Below are 15,679 nucleotides of genomic sequence, written 5' to 3'. Positions count from 1 at the left end.
TAATAGATTATGTTCTGGAATGCCATCCTTTCTGCGGTGTGCCGTTTGTATTCGATGTCCAGCAAAAGAGGGAACACAAAAACCTCCAGTTTTCACATATGAGATTAGTGGAGATCAGACATAGGATTAGGATAGATTTTGAAACAGAGTCTTACATAAGGTTCAGAACTTCAAAGGAATATGAAAATAATGCAAGTTTGGATCACTCTTAATCTTTTTTCCTACAAGTATCCTTAAAAAACGTATCCATCGTTTATTTCATTTCAGACTCGCGACCCCAGATTGACCCGTCAAAATTTGACATGGACGAGGCAGAGGCTGCCAACATGCTGATTTCACTGGGCAACTCGCGATCGGGAACGCCGTCTTTCGCACCGATACAGCACCACTCGGCTCCCCATTCTCCCCGATCTGCTTCCAAGACCCCTTCGCCCGCTCACTTTGGCCACCGCAGCCAGACTACTTTCATGCCCATCTCTCAGGTATATTGACCGTTACTGATTTTTTGTTGCCACTTTGGCCATGCCAGATTACTTCCATCGCCATTTCTCAAGTAAATTGACCACAAGGTTATTTTTTAACCACTTTGGCCACAGCAGCCAGACTACTTTCATGCCCATCTCTCAGGTAAAATGACCGTAACTGATTTGTGTTGCTACTTTGGCCATGTCAGACTACTTCCATGTCCATTTCTCAAGTAAATTGACCAGTAGGTAATTCATTTCTGAATAACTTTGGCCACCATTACCAGGCTACTTTCTTGTCCATTTCTCAAGTAAATTGACCGGTTGGTTATTAATTTTTGAACCACTATGGCCACCATGGCCAGGCTACTTACTTGTCCATCTATCAGGTACATTGACCTCTTGATTCTGGTGACCAATGACCATTGCAGACTCCTTTTTTGCCTCTTACCATTCTGGCCACTGCAACCAGACAACTTTGTTTGTTAGACAGATTTTTGTGTCCTCGGTCTTCCTAGATGCAGGAGAGTTGATGTAAAGAGTTGTATGTCCATCAGGGTATTCTTCTTGCCATCTGTCCAACTTATAATTAAAGCTGAAACATTAGAAATGTCCAAACAGGAAAACAGGAAATTAATTGAAGTTCTGTAGAAGAAGATGTTATTTTTATATTGCTGTTGGCACAGATGGTTAACAAGCTTGGGATATTGTCTGTCGAGACAAGGTGATGATAATGATGGCTTTTGTGGAGTGTCGGCATAGACCTCAAGTGGTTAGACCCTCATGGGGCTTGATCTGAGGGTATGTTCATAAAAGATTCAACATTTTTAATCAATGTTTCAATCAAGAAAGTTCCCTTACCATTATTCCCTGTCATCCCCCAATTTTAAGTCTCTGAATGGGATAACAGGTGGTTATCCCATGAAATCAGCTCTCACTTAACATAAGAAAAAGAGGATCATGGGGGACCAATGGTCACCAATTAGGCATGGTTTGCTATATAGAGGGCGTTAGCAGTTATAAGTAATACAGTGGGGCTTTAACTGAAGGTATGCTTCTGTAAGACTGGATGATTCAAGCATTCCCTGTCACTGATCCCAGTGAGACTGAGCTAGTGAAAGCTATCCTAGGCCATCCACTCTGGCCAAGCTAGCCAGCTAGCCTGTCCAGTCTCTTCATATGTAATCAAATCCCACCGCTGCCACCTGAAAAGAGAAATTAGGTTGCGCAGGGTTGTGTTATCATTATCCCTTCTAAAGCAAGATGATGGAAGTCTACCCTGCCTGGGCGCTTTGTGATGGTGCATAGAAGTGCTTTTATTGCAGCTCTTGTAAAAGCACAGTGGAAATATTAACTCTTATTAGTTGTGTTTTTGTCATGCTCTTAATAGTCAAGAGGTCTTTCCTGCCTCAGCTGTTTGTGGTTCTAATATCAGTGCTTTAATGAAGTCTTTCTAATCTTATTTTGCTGATTCCTTGTAGAAATATGAACAGAAGGGAAACAAAAATCAGAAATTTGGGCATTGTATCTACAGTGTATAGGAAAATCCCACTTGGTGATGGGAGTGTTTTCATTATGCTCTTTTAGGCAGAATGGTTGAAGCTTTCAATTGTCTAGGCTAGCTGATAGCAGTCTTTTCATGATGCTCTGTTTACCAAAATCATTAAGGATTTTTTCCTATTCTTTCCTGAAATACGAAGGATTTGATTTGTGTTGGATGAATTGAATCAAGTATGAAATTTAAATAATTGATCAAGGAAAGTTTCCACTGAGAAATGATAAATTGACTTTGTTGCAGATTAGTTCAATTTTGGCCCATTATGTTTCTATCCAACTAGTTTAGAAGTGTTTGCTCGGTATTAAAGGCACATGGTCTAACTAATGTGTTGCAGTTACTTCTTCTGCTAGTCACAGAGCCTGTCTAGCTCTAGACAAGAATCTCCCGTGAAACTCAGGGGTGAGCTAGTAAAGCAACAATTACTGTGGTCAAAATAGTCAAAAGTAAAATGTTAGGGTTAGGTTTAGGATTGCGATTGGATGTAGTATTGGGTTCAAGGTTGAAGTTAAACAAATTGGTTATTGTAGGAAATTGACCATGGTCAGCTGTTGCCAGAGCATGATTTGTACAACCAACTGAAGATTGGTCCACTCAAGTAGTTTGCACCCATTCTTCATCTTCTGCCTGGACCAGTGGCGGAGGCAGGAACTTACCTTGGCGTTGAAACTCCATATGTCTTCAAGATTTTATTGTTCTGGGAGGAGGGAACAGACTAAAAGGTGTTTCATGGTCTGTTTCTCCCCCACAGTTGTTCGTACTTTCTCCATGTTTGCTATTAAAAGCTCCATGTTTGCATGAGCACTTTGCATCGCCCTGTTCCACCCATGTCGCGGGGGATAATGGAAACACCTGCGATATATTGTCTCTTTTGCATGCAGGTCATGTGCCTCAATCGGTGAAATGAATATCTCTGTTTCACCCAAAGCGGCATGTAGCAGACTGCTATAACTAAAGTAATTGGTTATTTGCAAGCCGTCCTGTCCAACCTAGCATCAAATTATATGTCCCCAAGACAGCACCTTTACCAACATCAGTATTCCTCACCGCCCTCATTTAAATCCTCAGTCTTTTATTTTGTGCTCATGTTTGGGTTTTTAATGTTCCTTATGGGTCATCATGTAATGTACCTTGATAGATATCCATTTTAATGGGGGCAAGTTTGGCGGTAGTTGTTTACCCTTTGATAAATGTGTTTGTTGATTGCATTTCTTTTAATGTCATAAATATGGTAGGGAATGATCAATCATGAGTTACAGGGTGAAAATAACGTTTTGAAACAATTTTAAAGAACAATACAAAATAGTTATAATGGTCATAATTGTGTTTGAAATTGCATACATGTAGCTTGAAAATGCTTTATACTGTGACTGTGTTTATAAGTTTATCCCTCATGTATCATTGAGATCAGCATTTTATAGAAAATTAAAGTACATGTATCTGTCATCACCTCCGTGTGCAATATTGTATTTAGGCACCCAAGATTGTGGAGTTGCCAAACAGACTTTGATTTTTCTTTGATAAATTCTTGGCATTACTTTGTTTTATATTATGAACTTATGCTATAAGTTCCTTCTGATTAATGCATTTGAAAGTTGAGATGTTTTCAACAAACTAATTCTTTTTAAAATGATGAATCCACTTTTCTTACATTTCCCCTTTAAATTGGGTCTTATATCAAAATTAATGAACAGAAGGAAAAAAAAAAAGAAAAAAAAGTTGAAAATTTTAAACTTAATGCAAAAGGGACCGATTTGTCAGTTCATGGAAACATTGACTTGTAGAGGATTTCTGGTAACACATCCTGTATCTTTGAATTTTCTTTGTCTTCAGATGCAACACGGTTCTCACTCTGGCACTCCAAGCCGCTGGGGAAGCAGTACTCCAATCTCTGGCAGATCGTCAGAGGTGACGTCTCCTAGACTCCAGCTTGGTCACAGCTCCGGTTCTACCCCAACCGTTCAGACGGGACTCAATTTTGCCACTCCGGTCAGTCCTCACAAGCTCCAGATTCGTATGGAGCACGCCAAACGCGAGTATTCCAGGAGAACAGATAGCCAGGACTCTGGAGTGGAGCTCAGTGGGAGCACCCCCAAGTCACCCGTCTCGGCCCAGCTCTCTGGGTCTTCATCGGTCACGCCAAGCCAGTTGTCGGGACAGCACATCTTATCGCCGGTCAACGTCGCCAAGCAGCAGCAAAGAGCAGCACCGACACAAGTTCAGCAGCAGCTGCAGCAGCAACAGCAGCATCAGCCTCAAGGAGAGAAAAGCCACTTTGAGTTCCCTCCACCACCGTCTGAGAACAAACTGCGAGCTGCACTCTTGGCTCCACCGAATCAGACGATGTCTGGAAGCATTCATGTCCAGGCAACCCAGACAAGCCCCAGTAATGAGAAGACCAGTAAGGCAGTGCTATCAAAGGAAGGACATTCAGGAGATGATGTGTTTGTACAGGATAGCAGGAGGAGGCACAAGAGTGGTGACCAGGGGCGGGAGGTTCCCACGCAAGGGGGGCGGATCGTACCCCAAGGGGAGCAACAGGTGGGTCAAGCCCCACTGACACCGTCAGCCTTGATACCACTGGCATCAAAGGCCGCAAAGGACAACAACAGCAAAGGAGAAAAGAAAGATGGAAGTGGTAAGTCTAGTTATGGTCTCATTCTTCAATAGCAGGAGCACTGTGATCTATCACCAGAACCCTCTGCCTCTCATATAAGAGTTCCAGGGTTTCATAGTTATGGTCTCATTCTTTATAGCCAGAGCGCTGCGATCTATCACCAGAAACCTCCGCCTCTCATACAAGAGTTCCAGGGTTTGATCCCCGATTGGTGCTTACGTCCTTGGACAAGGTGTTTTGCTCACAGTCGTCCCTCTTGACCAAGGTGTATTAAACAGGTACCTGGAAATGCCTGAGTAATAATAATTACAGGGCCCTCAGGACGAGCAGTGTTGATATGCCTCCCCCGGGTCATAGCGTATTGAGAGGAATAGTTGTGACATGTGCACACGTACGCAACCAAACGTCAATTCATGAAGCTCCAAATAGTACCCCTCCCACATACAATCTATGTGGGAGGGAACATGTTGTACACACTATGAATATGACGGACAAAGAAAGCGGACAAAATATGCAGTTCCTCATTCTACTCTCAACAATTGTTGTGGTAGACAAAGGAACATCCTTTCACTGCTATTATGTAAAAATGTGTAGAACAGGTGTCACATGCATATTCACCTGTGCTACTTATTCTTACATACATGTAATAGCAGTGAAGGGATGTTCCTTTGTCTACCACAGCAATTGTTGAGAGAAGAATGAGGAACAGTATATTTTGTCTGCTCTCTTTGTCCGTCATGTTCATAGTGACATGTACTATCAGAAGAGTATCATGGGACTAAACTTGAGGATACATTTCTGGGATACTATCTACAAAAAAAAAACTTTTCCAACTGCAATCTGACAGTATTATGCATATTTTGGTCTAGATTTAACAGGAAGATAGGTTTAATATTTGGTACACCTATCCTTCTTTGTACCCTTGGGAAATCTTGGTTGCTTTAGGATTGAGGAAACTAAACTTCTTGGTGTCCTTTCTAGAATTGACCAGGCTTTAAAATTGCACACCTCTCGATCCTCCTTCTTTCAGATTTTTGTAGAAAGGGCGGTTTTATTTGATACAGAAATCTAAACAACTTCTTTCCTCTTGATTTAGGTTCTTAATACTTATAATAATAATATTAACCAGAATTTTAGTGCATTTAACTCTTCTAGTCAGGATAAAAGCCAAATCAGTTTAAAATTGGAGACAATCGCACACTCAGACGTCACTTCGATACTGAACCAAATGAAATTCTACTATACAGTGAAACTTGTCTATAAAGACCACCAAAGGGAGACACAAAAAATGGTCTTTATAGGCAGGTGGTCTTTAAGTACAGGTTCCTTTAGTACATGTTTCAATGAGAAATCATTTTTAAGGGAGACAAATGAAGTGGTCTTTGTAGACAGGTGGTCTTTATGGACAGGTTCCTTTAGTACATGTTTCAAATATGAGAAACCATTTAAGGAAAACAAAAGTGGTCTTTGTAGACAGGTGGCCTTTCTGCGCAGGTAGCCACCCAATGAAATTTGACTGTATTTATTTTCTTTCCTTTTTAATAGCACAAGTTGTTGTCCCACCAGGTCACGTGCCTGTCTTCTACTGGCATTCTCTGGTCCCGATCTTCAACATCAGCCATCCCTCCGCCTCCTCCTCTCCAACACCCAGTGAGGCCCAAGCCATACCTGTCAATCAACAAGCAGCAACCAATCAGATGCAAGGTGAGTGAATGAAATCGATGAGGTCATGGGTGGGCGGAGCCTGATTGCTCAAACTGAGGTCCAGGGGAGTGTTTCACAAAGATCCTAAGTAGAACTTAACACTAAGTTGGACTTAAAAAGTATGGACAGCCATTGGAACCTTAAAATGAAATATATTCAAAAGCAAAAATTTGAGTATTTTAGACTTTTCATCAATTCCACATGAAGAACATGAAATCTCCCATGATAATAGAAAATATGAATGATTTGAATCAACATTTTATGCCTTCTAAAAAAAAAATTACAAAATGTTTTCAAGGATGCTAATGGCTTCCCATAAATTTTAAGTCCAACTTAGAGATAAGTTCAACTTAGGATCTTTGTGAAACACCCCCCTAGTCATATTGTAGCCTTAAAATAAAATATATTAAAAAACAATTTTTTTTGACTGTTCATAAATTTCACACCAAGAACACAAAATCTCCTTGATAATAGAAAATATGAATCATTTGAATCTTCATTTTATGCATTTTGAAATAACTTTTAAAAGATGTTTTCAAAGATACTAATGGCTCTCCATAAATTTTAAGTCCGACTTAGAGATAAAGTTCAACTTGAGATGTTTGTGAAACACCCACAGGTCATATTCGTTCAACAAGCCTATTATCGAATGGTGATGCAACAGTTGCTTTGGGTTTTCGTTAAATAGGGTTACAGTTTCGATTGGATTTAGGTTAGGTTTAGGAACAGGGTTAGGTAAAGTCTTTGGTACAGTGTGGGAAAATTACTATGGAGCAATTTTCACGGGAGCATGTGTCATACAACCAATCAGATATGTTGTAAGATAGCATTGAGAAATGATTGATCGATCAATCAGATGGATAGATTTATTGGCCTTGCAATCAATTGTAAATATAATGTCGAGGAAGGCCAACCATGTTAAAGGTACCTATGAGGTAATCAATGGATGCATATTAGATGGGGAAGTTGAAAGGTACATGTACATAAAGTGGAAAGCTTGAGGTTGATGCTTCTGGTTTGTGATTTTAATCTCAACTGAAAGAAAGAGAACTTTGACAAACTTGGTTTGATGAGCAATGTCTTATCCTCTCACTCTCTATGTCTCTCCTTGTGAATCATCCCATCCTTCCTTCTCATTCTCCCACACTCTTCTTTTATTGTCACCACTTGATTTACCATTTTCTTTTCCTCCATCTCTTCTTTGATTACCCTTTCTCTATTTGAATATTTCTCTCTCTCATTCTGTCTTTTGTTTTCTTCCCATCATTTCTGTCTCTTTCCTGTTCTATCTTATAATTCTCTTTTCTATATTCCACCCCTCTCTCTTTCTCTCTCCATGTCTCATTTCCTTTCCCACTCTCCGCCTTCTTTCTCCCTCTCTTTAAATCTCCCCTTTTCTCCCTCCCTTACTCTATCTCTCCCCTCCCTACTCTTATCTCTCCCCTCCCTACTCTTATCTCTCCCCTCCCTACTCTTATCTCTCCCCTCCCTACTCTTATCTCTCCCCTCCCTACTCTTATCTCTCCCCTCCCTACTCTTATCTCCCCTTCTTTCTCTCTCTTGCCCTGACTCTATCTCTCCTTCTTCCCCCTCCCACATCACCTTATATCTATCCACCTTGCTCACTTCTTATTCCCTCTTCTCCCCTGCAATCTTGATCTCTCCCCTCCTTTAATTATCACACTCTTCTCCTTTCCTACCCCCTCTCTCTCTCCCTCTCTTTCCCTCTTTCCTTCCTCTCTCCCTTTCTCTATCTCTCCCCTCCTCTTTACTACCTGTCTTTCCCTCCTCCTCACCCCTCTCTCTTTCTCTCCCTCTCTCCCTCTCCCTCTCTTCCTCTCTCTCTCCCTCTCTCTCTCCTTCCTTCCTCTCTCTCTCTATCTCTCATCTACTTCCTTCCTCTCAGGTGAAACGGTGAAGCTGTCTGGGGTGAGAACAGTGCAGGGAACAACCATCCTGGGCAAACACGATGGCCTCCTGCCAAAGAGAGAGGAAGGGTAAGACGTCATCACCAGTCACCCTTGTATCTCTTAAAGCCCCACTGCACTACTTATAGCTAGTTGCGCCCTCTGTACAGTGCGTCCCAGAAAAAAACGAAACCGAGAATTATTTTAATCACTCATGCGTGAAATATGCATTATATGAGTTGCATCAAATGAAAGAGGAGGATCTAAGCTTTACAAGTATGTGTCATTTATCAATTATAAATGTGGCTGAGTTATGATAAAACATCGATAATTCTCGGTTTCGTTTTTTCTGGGACGCACTGCATAGCAAACAATGCCTAATCAGTGAGCATTGGTCCCCCATGGTCCCCTTTTTCTTATGTTAATTGAGAGCTGATTTGATGAGATAGCCACCTGTCAGTGACCATGCAGTAAGGTATAATCCCTCCTGGCCAAACTAGTGCAGAGGGGCTTTAACTCATTGAATGCATGTTAAATCATGATGAAAACGTCTTTATTGGGTGCGCCGAGCTTTTTCCACTTTTTAGTGACTACGTTTGCATTATTATTCTCTTTAACAAACTCTTTTCTCTCCTAGAATTATTCAGTCACTCCTTTTGTGCCTTGTGTGACATAGGGCAGTGGTTCTATTGTTATCATTATTTGTAAATTACTATTGGGATGATTATCATCAGCAATATCATTGTCATAATTATCATTATCACAATGACTATTATCACCACCATCATCATCATCATCATCATCATATCATCATCATCATTATTACCATCATTACTACCACCACCATCATCATCATCATGATCACTGTTATCATCATCATTATCACTACCATTATCACCATTATCATCACCACCATCATCTCTATCATCATCATCATCATCATAATCATCGTCATCATCATAATCACTATCATCATCATCATCATCATCACTATCATCATCATCATCATCATCACTATCATCATCATCATCATAATCACTATCATCATCATCATCATCATCATAATCATGATCACTATCATCATCACCATCATCATTCATCATGGCATTGACTCAATGATGTTGTCTCTGTTTCACCCCTTCTAGACCCAGTGCATTCACCTTCCCACCCACGGCTGGTAGCGTATCTCCTGGTAAGAGACGGTCACAGTCCCTTAGCTCTCTACCCAAAGATGAGAAGGAACCTCGCAGTCCAAGGAAGGTCAGTCAAACAAATTCTTTTGTTTGTTAAATTTATCCATGACCTCTAGCAGTTCAGTGTTATCTTAAAAGGGTTCAGATTTAGGTAACCTGCCATCTGCTGCTCATGATGTCCAGGGGGGTGTTTCACAAAGATCCTAAGTCAAACTTAACTCTAAGTTGGACTTAAAAACTATGGAAAGCCATTTGTAGCCTTAAAATCAAATATATTCAAAAGCGAAAATTCAAGTATTTTAGTTTTTTTTATGAATTCCACATCAAGAACATGAAATCCCTGTTGGTAAATAGAAAATATTAATAATTTATTTCAAAATTGTATGCCTTTTAAAGTAACTTATACAAAATATTCTCATAGAAGACCAACAATGTCCCACAATGCATCACCAACTGCATGTCGCACATGTGTGATGATGCTTGGGTCAGGCTTGGGTACAGGAAACGGAAATCGCTCTTCATACGTCTTCACTGAAAGATGGCGAAGTTGAAAATACATTATAGCAGTGGTAGCGATGTCGGTACAATGCCCTGCTTTTAAGGTTTTTAAATGAATCACATAAATGAAGTTGGTACCAATTGTTCTTATTTTTCACTCTTACCAAGTCAAAAAACATGGGTATAAAATGGACCAATGTGAATTAAAAGGATTAAATTTTACAAAGAAAAAATACTAATTTGCACATGAAAATAGATTATGAATTTCATACTACATTACCGGATTAAACTTTTTAATAATGTAGAAGTAAATCGACTCTTAAACATTCATGAATAGCACGACATACTTTTACTGCATTCAAAAGATACCAAACTTGTTGTGATTTTGTTCCTTCTGCTCATATATATATTTATATATATATACCATGTAATTTTCTAGCATTCTAGATTAAAAGATTAAAAAATTATCTCTAAAAGGACACTGAATTGTGTTTCACTTTAACAAAATTCCAGTCTACTGGTGTTTAAGTCATTAAATCCTCACATCTAAATATTGAGCATTTTGCGATGAACCCATTTTTGTTTTGTTCTCAGAGTCGAGATAAAGACCACGTGAGGCGTCCAATGAATGCTTTCATGATCTTCAGCAAGCGTCATCGAGCACTGGTCCACCAGAGACACCCTAACCAGGACAACAGGACGGTCAGTAAGATCCTAGGAGAATGGTGGTATGCACTCAAGCCCAAGGAGAAACAGAAATACCATGAACTGGCATTCCAGGTATGGACAATCAACCGTAGATCTGATTTTAGAGTTCTTTAATCACATCCAAAAGGAAAATTTACCTATTGATGTATAGAGTTCAGACATCTTTCTCAGAAGCGAATTAGCAGACTGAAGTAAGCTGCCAATAACAAAAATGCTAATTTTCTTTGGCAAATTTGCTCTCAGCCAATCAAATGCCAAGATTTCAGTAGCTTATCACAGTTATTGTAACTTGAGAACAAGTTTAGTGAAACAGGACCCTGGTATAGTTAGACCTGTATAGAAGATGGTCTTTGTAGACCAATTTATTTTACCCCATATTGACATGAGAACCATCGTTGCATGGGGAAAAAAATGTCTTTATAGACAAGTGGTTGCTAAAGCAGATTTGACTGAATTAGCACCAAATGTGTACTGAACTAGCAAGAATCCTGGCGTTATGTACCGTGTATCCTTGGCTTTTAAAACTTTAATAATAATGATATTTCTTGTTTACCCAGGGTAGCCTCATCAGTATCAATATTGTTCTCCCTGAGGGTCCTGCAATCATACATTTACACGGCTTTCAGTTAGCAGAGCTAAATGTACTTTTAAAAGGCGCTCAAGCATAAAAGGAATTTCTTCCTACGTGGTACCCATTTACCTCACCTGGGTAAAGTGTGGCAAATGTAGATTAATGTCTCTTCCATGTAGAAATTGATCTATTTATAATTGTTTCCATCCTTCAGGTGAAGGAGGCTCACTTCAAGGCGCATCCAGACTGGAAGTGGTGCAGCCGAGAACGCAAGAAGTCCTCCAGCGGCGGGACCGGCGCTCATTCTACCAGCCCTATGGCTAGCCCTGGTCCCTTGACTAGCCCAGGCCCTCTGACCAGCCCCTGTCCCGTCACCAGCCCTCTCCAGCTTCTCTCCCCTTCCCATCACATGATGAGCCCCCTGACTAGCCCACTCCCCATGATCAGCCCCAGTCAGCTGACTAGCCCAAACTCCTTGCCTCGTGCTAGCCCGAGCTCGTTGCCTCACGCTAGCCCCAGTAGGATGATGAGTCCTGGAAGGCTCAGGAGTCCCCTGCATGGGGAGATCCACAAGGAGAAGAGGAGGCTCTTTGAGTCTGATAGTGCGGACTCTGGTCCAAGTCCGGCCTGGGAACCTGGTGAGTACCAAATATGAGGTCTCTAGTAAATGTTTAAGAGTATTGTAAAAGTAACATTAGTTTTTTATTACAGTAATATTTAAAGAATACAATCGATGTATATCAACAGATTTCAGGCATTTGATGCATTTGGGGAAAAATCTCAAAAGTCAAGTTTAGGTTAGGATGGGTATTAATTGCATTTCATTTTATATCCAGATTTAATACTAGGTTTCATACATGTCAAAAAGAATGATGGTTTTCAGGTTCCCATTTAGATTTCAAAGTCATTTTCAGACTAATGCATGTATGTTATAGCTTTTATATCATCTAAACATTGGAGATATCAGGCTTGTAAGTTAATATGCATCGCTGGTAAATCTTAAAACCATCTCTTCTTTTCTCTAAAGTCAAATCCGATTCAGACAGGACCTCCGCCCTCGTCACCATCCCCGAGCAGGAGAAGATGCCGCCCTCTACCATCAAACAGAGTCCAGTGCCCATGGAGCGTTGTCAGTCGGCGGCCATGTTGCAGCTCCCTCCTAAGAAGCGCTCTCTGAGTCTGAGTCACATGACAATGGGAAGCCCGACCAACATCCATTCTCCAAGGCCGACGCTGCCCACGCCCAAGCAGGTAAGATGGTGTGGTCAACTTGCTGGGTCTCATTTATTGGAAGGTCCATGGGTCAGAGAAAGAGAGAGAGGAAAAGAAAAGGACAGGAGACAGGGGGTGAGAAAGAGAGATACAGGGATATATATATATATGTATAGGGAGAGAAAGATGGGAAGATGAGAGAGAAAGAGAGAAAGAGAGAGAGAGGAAGATGAGAGAGAGGGAGAGACAGACAGACAGAGAGAGAGAGGGAAAGAGAGAGACATAGAGAGATACAGAGAGAGGGGAATATGAGAGAAAGAGAGAGGGGAAGGAGAGAGAGAGAGAGTGAGGGAGGGAGACAGACAGACAGACAGACAAAGACAGGGAGGAGTAAAAAAGATGCTATACTACTAACAATGTTTTCTATGGTTTGCATCTTTCAGACGACGCCCAATCCCGACAGTACTCCCGGCACTGCCTCGCCCCCTAAGGCCAAGGCAGGGGACGAGCCTTCTAGCATCAAGCCTCTAGCACCCCTCACCCCTCTCAAGCAGCGCCCCAGGCCAAGGCTGGAATCGGAGGAGACTCTGAGCGATGAGGAGAGGATGGTGATCGATGAGGAGGGTGACGATGATGTCATTGGTATGTTTGAATACACTTTTATAGATACAGTAACACCTGTCTGTAAAGACCGCTCAAGAGATACATGAAATGCGTTTCTTCATACTTAGGTAGTCTCAATGCATATTTTCCTGGAAATAGAAAAAGTTCCCATGAAAACACTTCCAAGGGAAACAAAGATATGGCCGATATTAAGGAGGTGATATTTCTGTACAGATGGTTACTAAAGGCGTTCTCGTCTTGTTTGTGAATGAAATATTTCTCGGGAAATTCAAGAACATTAAAGGTTACTTTGGTCTTGGATGATCCCGAAAAATGACTGTCCAAAAAGAGGCAAAATATTTAGTTTAATGCCTTGAATAGGATATGGGAAAGAATGATCATGTGTCTGTATTGATAATAATGTTGCAATTTCCATTTTTTTAAAATTTTGATCCATATGACAAGAATATGATTGTTATCCTTCCCAATCAATGCATTTTCTACCCCAAAGTCAGCATGTTACAGGACAGTTGTTTGAAAATTCTGTTATTTTGTTTCTTTTAGTGGCCGCTGATGTAGAGAAGAAGAACTTACCGCAAAGCAAACGCATCGATCTGGAATGCAAGGAAAATGTGGAAGACAGTGACTCAGAGACAGAATCCGAAAATGAGACAACGATCGAGAACAAAGCATTCCCTCAACAGCGCTTTTCGCCAGTCATGAAACAGCAGCTTCCACCCTCGGACAAGCCCTACAGGCCTAAGCCAATCAAAATCAAGCCTGATTCAAACTCGCCAATCAGGACTGAGATAGGTGGGGATCAGACGGATGGTGCAGCTTCGCGACCGGTGACGTCGAAGAGTACGTTCCAGCCCACCGGTGCTGTGTTCAAGGCACACTCTCCGCGCGGAAGGACCGATGCTGTCGGGGGGAGCAAAGCGAAAGCTTTCCATGAGTATCATCCATGGAAGAAAGGAAGAGCTGACTCTGGTCAGCCGCAAAATGTGTCAAACTCAGAGCCTGCTGGACAGGAAAGGACAAATGAACCAAAGGAAATTCAGGGTACAACGCATCAGGGATTTGATGATAGAAGTGCGAAGGACCAGAGGGACACTGGAGTCTCTGGACAAGAGCCTCAGCATTCCACACCCAGAGAGGCACTGGTCAGAAACACTCATTCGGTTGGATTGCCAACCACCGTGCGCATTGCACCAAGCCCAGGGGCTGTGATCGTACCTGGTCATGTGACGATAGCTCCAAACAGGCCATCGTCTACTCCGGCCAACTTTAACCAATCATTGCCAACATCTGTCATCGTTGCAAGAACGACGGATATCCAAAGCAATGTCCAAGGAGGTGGAAATTTGGCGACGTTGGTGCCGTCGACGGTCCAAGCAATCATGAGCAGAGGATCTACCTTGCAGCGGGCATCCAGTATGGAGTTCCAGAGTGGTGTGGTGCAGATCGGGAGACCAGGTGGACTCACAAGTGTGACTATTGCTTCACCCAGTACACCAACGACTCCTAAGCCAGGATTCGCAAATATCAAGCCCCTCACCACCAACATGATCGCAACGAACGCTGTCAATGTCAATACGATTCAGGGGAAGATACTCGCAACCCCACCTCCAGCGGAAGCACCGTTGCAGGTCCCGACGACTCCAACCGTGCTGACGAACTTGGTCTTGAAGCCGAATGGGAGTGTGGTGCCAATGCAGACGTACAACATGACCCAGAATCCTGCCATGGCGCAGCTCCAGTACATCCTGCCCTCCATTCCTGCACACATCAACACGGGGTCAAAGGTCACAGGCACCACCAACGTCCAGGTCGGGAGTCTTCAGCTTACCCCGACCCAACCCCAGTCACAGGTGACCATCAAGGCTGTGCCGCAGCCTAACCAGGTTACTCTGGTGACCAATCAGGCTCCAGGGGTTGCTCCACATGCCATATCGGCTACGTCCATCAACCATGCTGCACCCAACACGGGCATGATCACGCAGCAGATCTTCAACCACGGGAACATCCATACAGTTATCCCAGTGATCACGACGCAACCGTTACCGATGAACCTAGCCCAGCAGGTTGTCACCGTCTCACAGTCCTCGGGCTATCAGTCCTCTGGCTATCAGACCTCGGGCTATCAGACATCCGGCTTTCAGACCTCGGGCTACCAGACCAACAACCTGACTGCACCTCAAACTCAACAGAGAGTCACAATAGGTAAGACCAAATACAATCCAACCTCTCTTTATCCTTCAGTAACATTTTAATTCCATTTGCTCAGTTACTCAATATCTCTCTCTACCTGTGTGAGGGTCTTAATTCCTGACAAATCTTCTATACAAACAGATTTATTAATTGTAAAGGTAGTTGTTGATGCCCCCAGTAAAGAGGTTATGTATATTTTCTTACCCAAGGTCCCGGGGCGAGCTCACAGCCGGTCAACATCATCACCCAGCCCTGTAGCCCGGTGGTCACTGTGGCCGCAGCAGGTATGGGAAAGTGCACTGTATCCACTCAGGCACTGACCATCGCTAATACAGCGCTTCTCACGTCACAACAGCAGCAGAGGTTCGTCTTGCCACATGGTCAAAGGTCAGTCCACTAGTTATGTAGTTATATGACATTTGAAGGCAGTAGAAGC

General features: G+C 42.3%; 1 protein-coding gene across 4 annotated transcripts in view; it reads left to right on the top strand.

Moving 5' to 3' along the window:
* The first annotated feature begins 248 nt into the window (after positions 1-248).
* Positions 249-15,679, top strand: part of LOC100889326 (protein capicua homolog) — a 31,429-nt gene continuing 15,998 nt past the window's right edge. For 2 of the 4 annotated variants that reach the window (XM_030978354.1, XM_030978350.1), the window contains exons 1-11: positions 249-482; positions 3,853-4,657; positions 6,182-6,340; positions 8,247-8,337; positions 9,393-9,507; positions 10,533-10,718; positions 11,432-11,855; positions 12,245-12,468; positions 12,873-13,071; positions 13,597-15,255; positions 15,453-15,630. In XM_030978354.1, coding sequence (XP_030834214.1) covers positions 303-482; positions 3,853-4,657; positions 6,182-6,340; positions 8,247-8,337; positions 9,393-9,507; positions 10,533-10,718; positions 11,432-11,855; positions 12,245-12,468; positions 12,873-13,071; positions 13,597-15,255; positions 15,453-15,630 — 4,220 coding nt within the window. In that variant the 5' untranslated portion in view covers positions 249-302. The other 2 variants (XM_030978359.1, XM_030978366.1) reach the window with 2 other exon arrangements.

The sequence above is a fragment of the Strongylocentrotus purpuratus genome, unplaced genomic scaffold (genome assembly GCF_000002235.5).
Source record: "Strongylocentrotus purpuratus isolate Spur 01 unplaced genomic scaffold, Spur_5.0 spur5_contig_812, whole genome shotgun sequence".
NCBI classification, from domain to species: Eukaryota; Metazoa; Echinodermata; class Echinoidea; order Camarodonta; family Strongylocentrotidae; genus Strongylocentrotus; species Strongylocentrotus purpuratus.
This window is presented reverse-complemented; position numbering and strand designations above follow the sequence as displayed.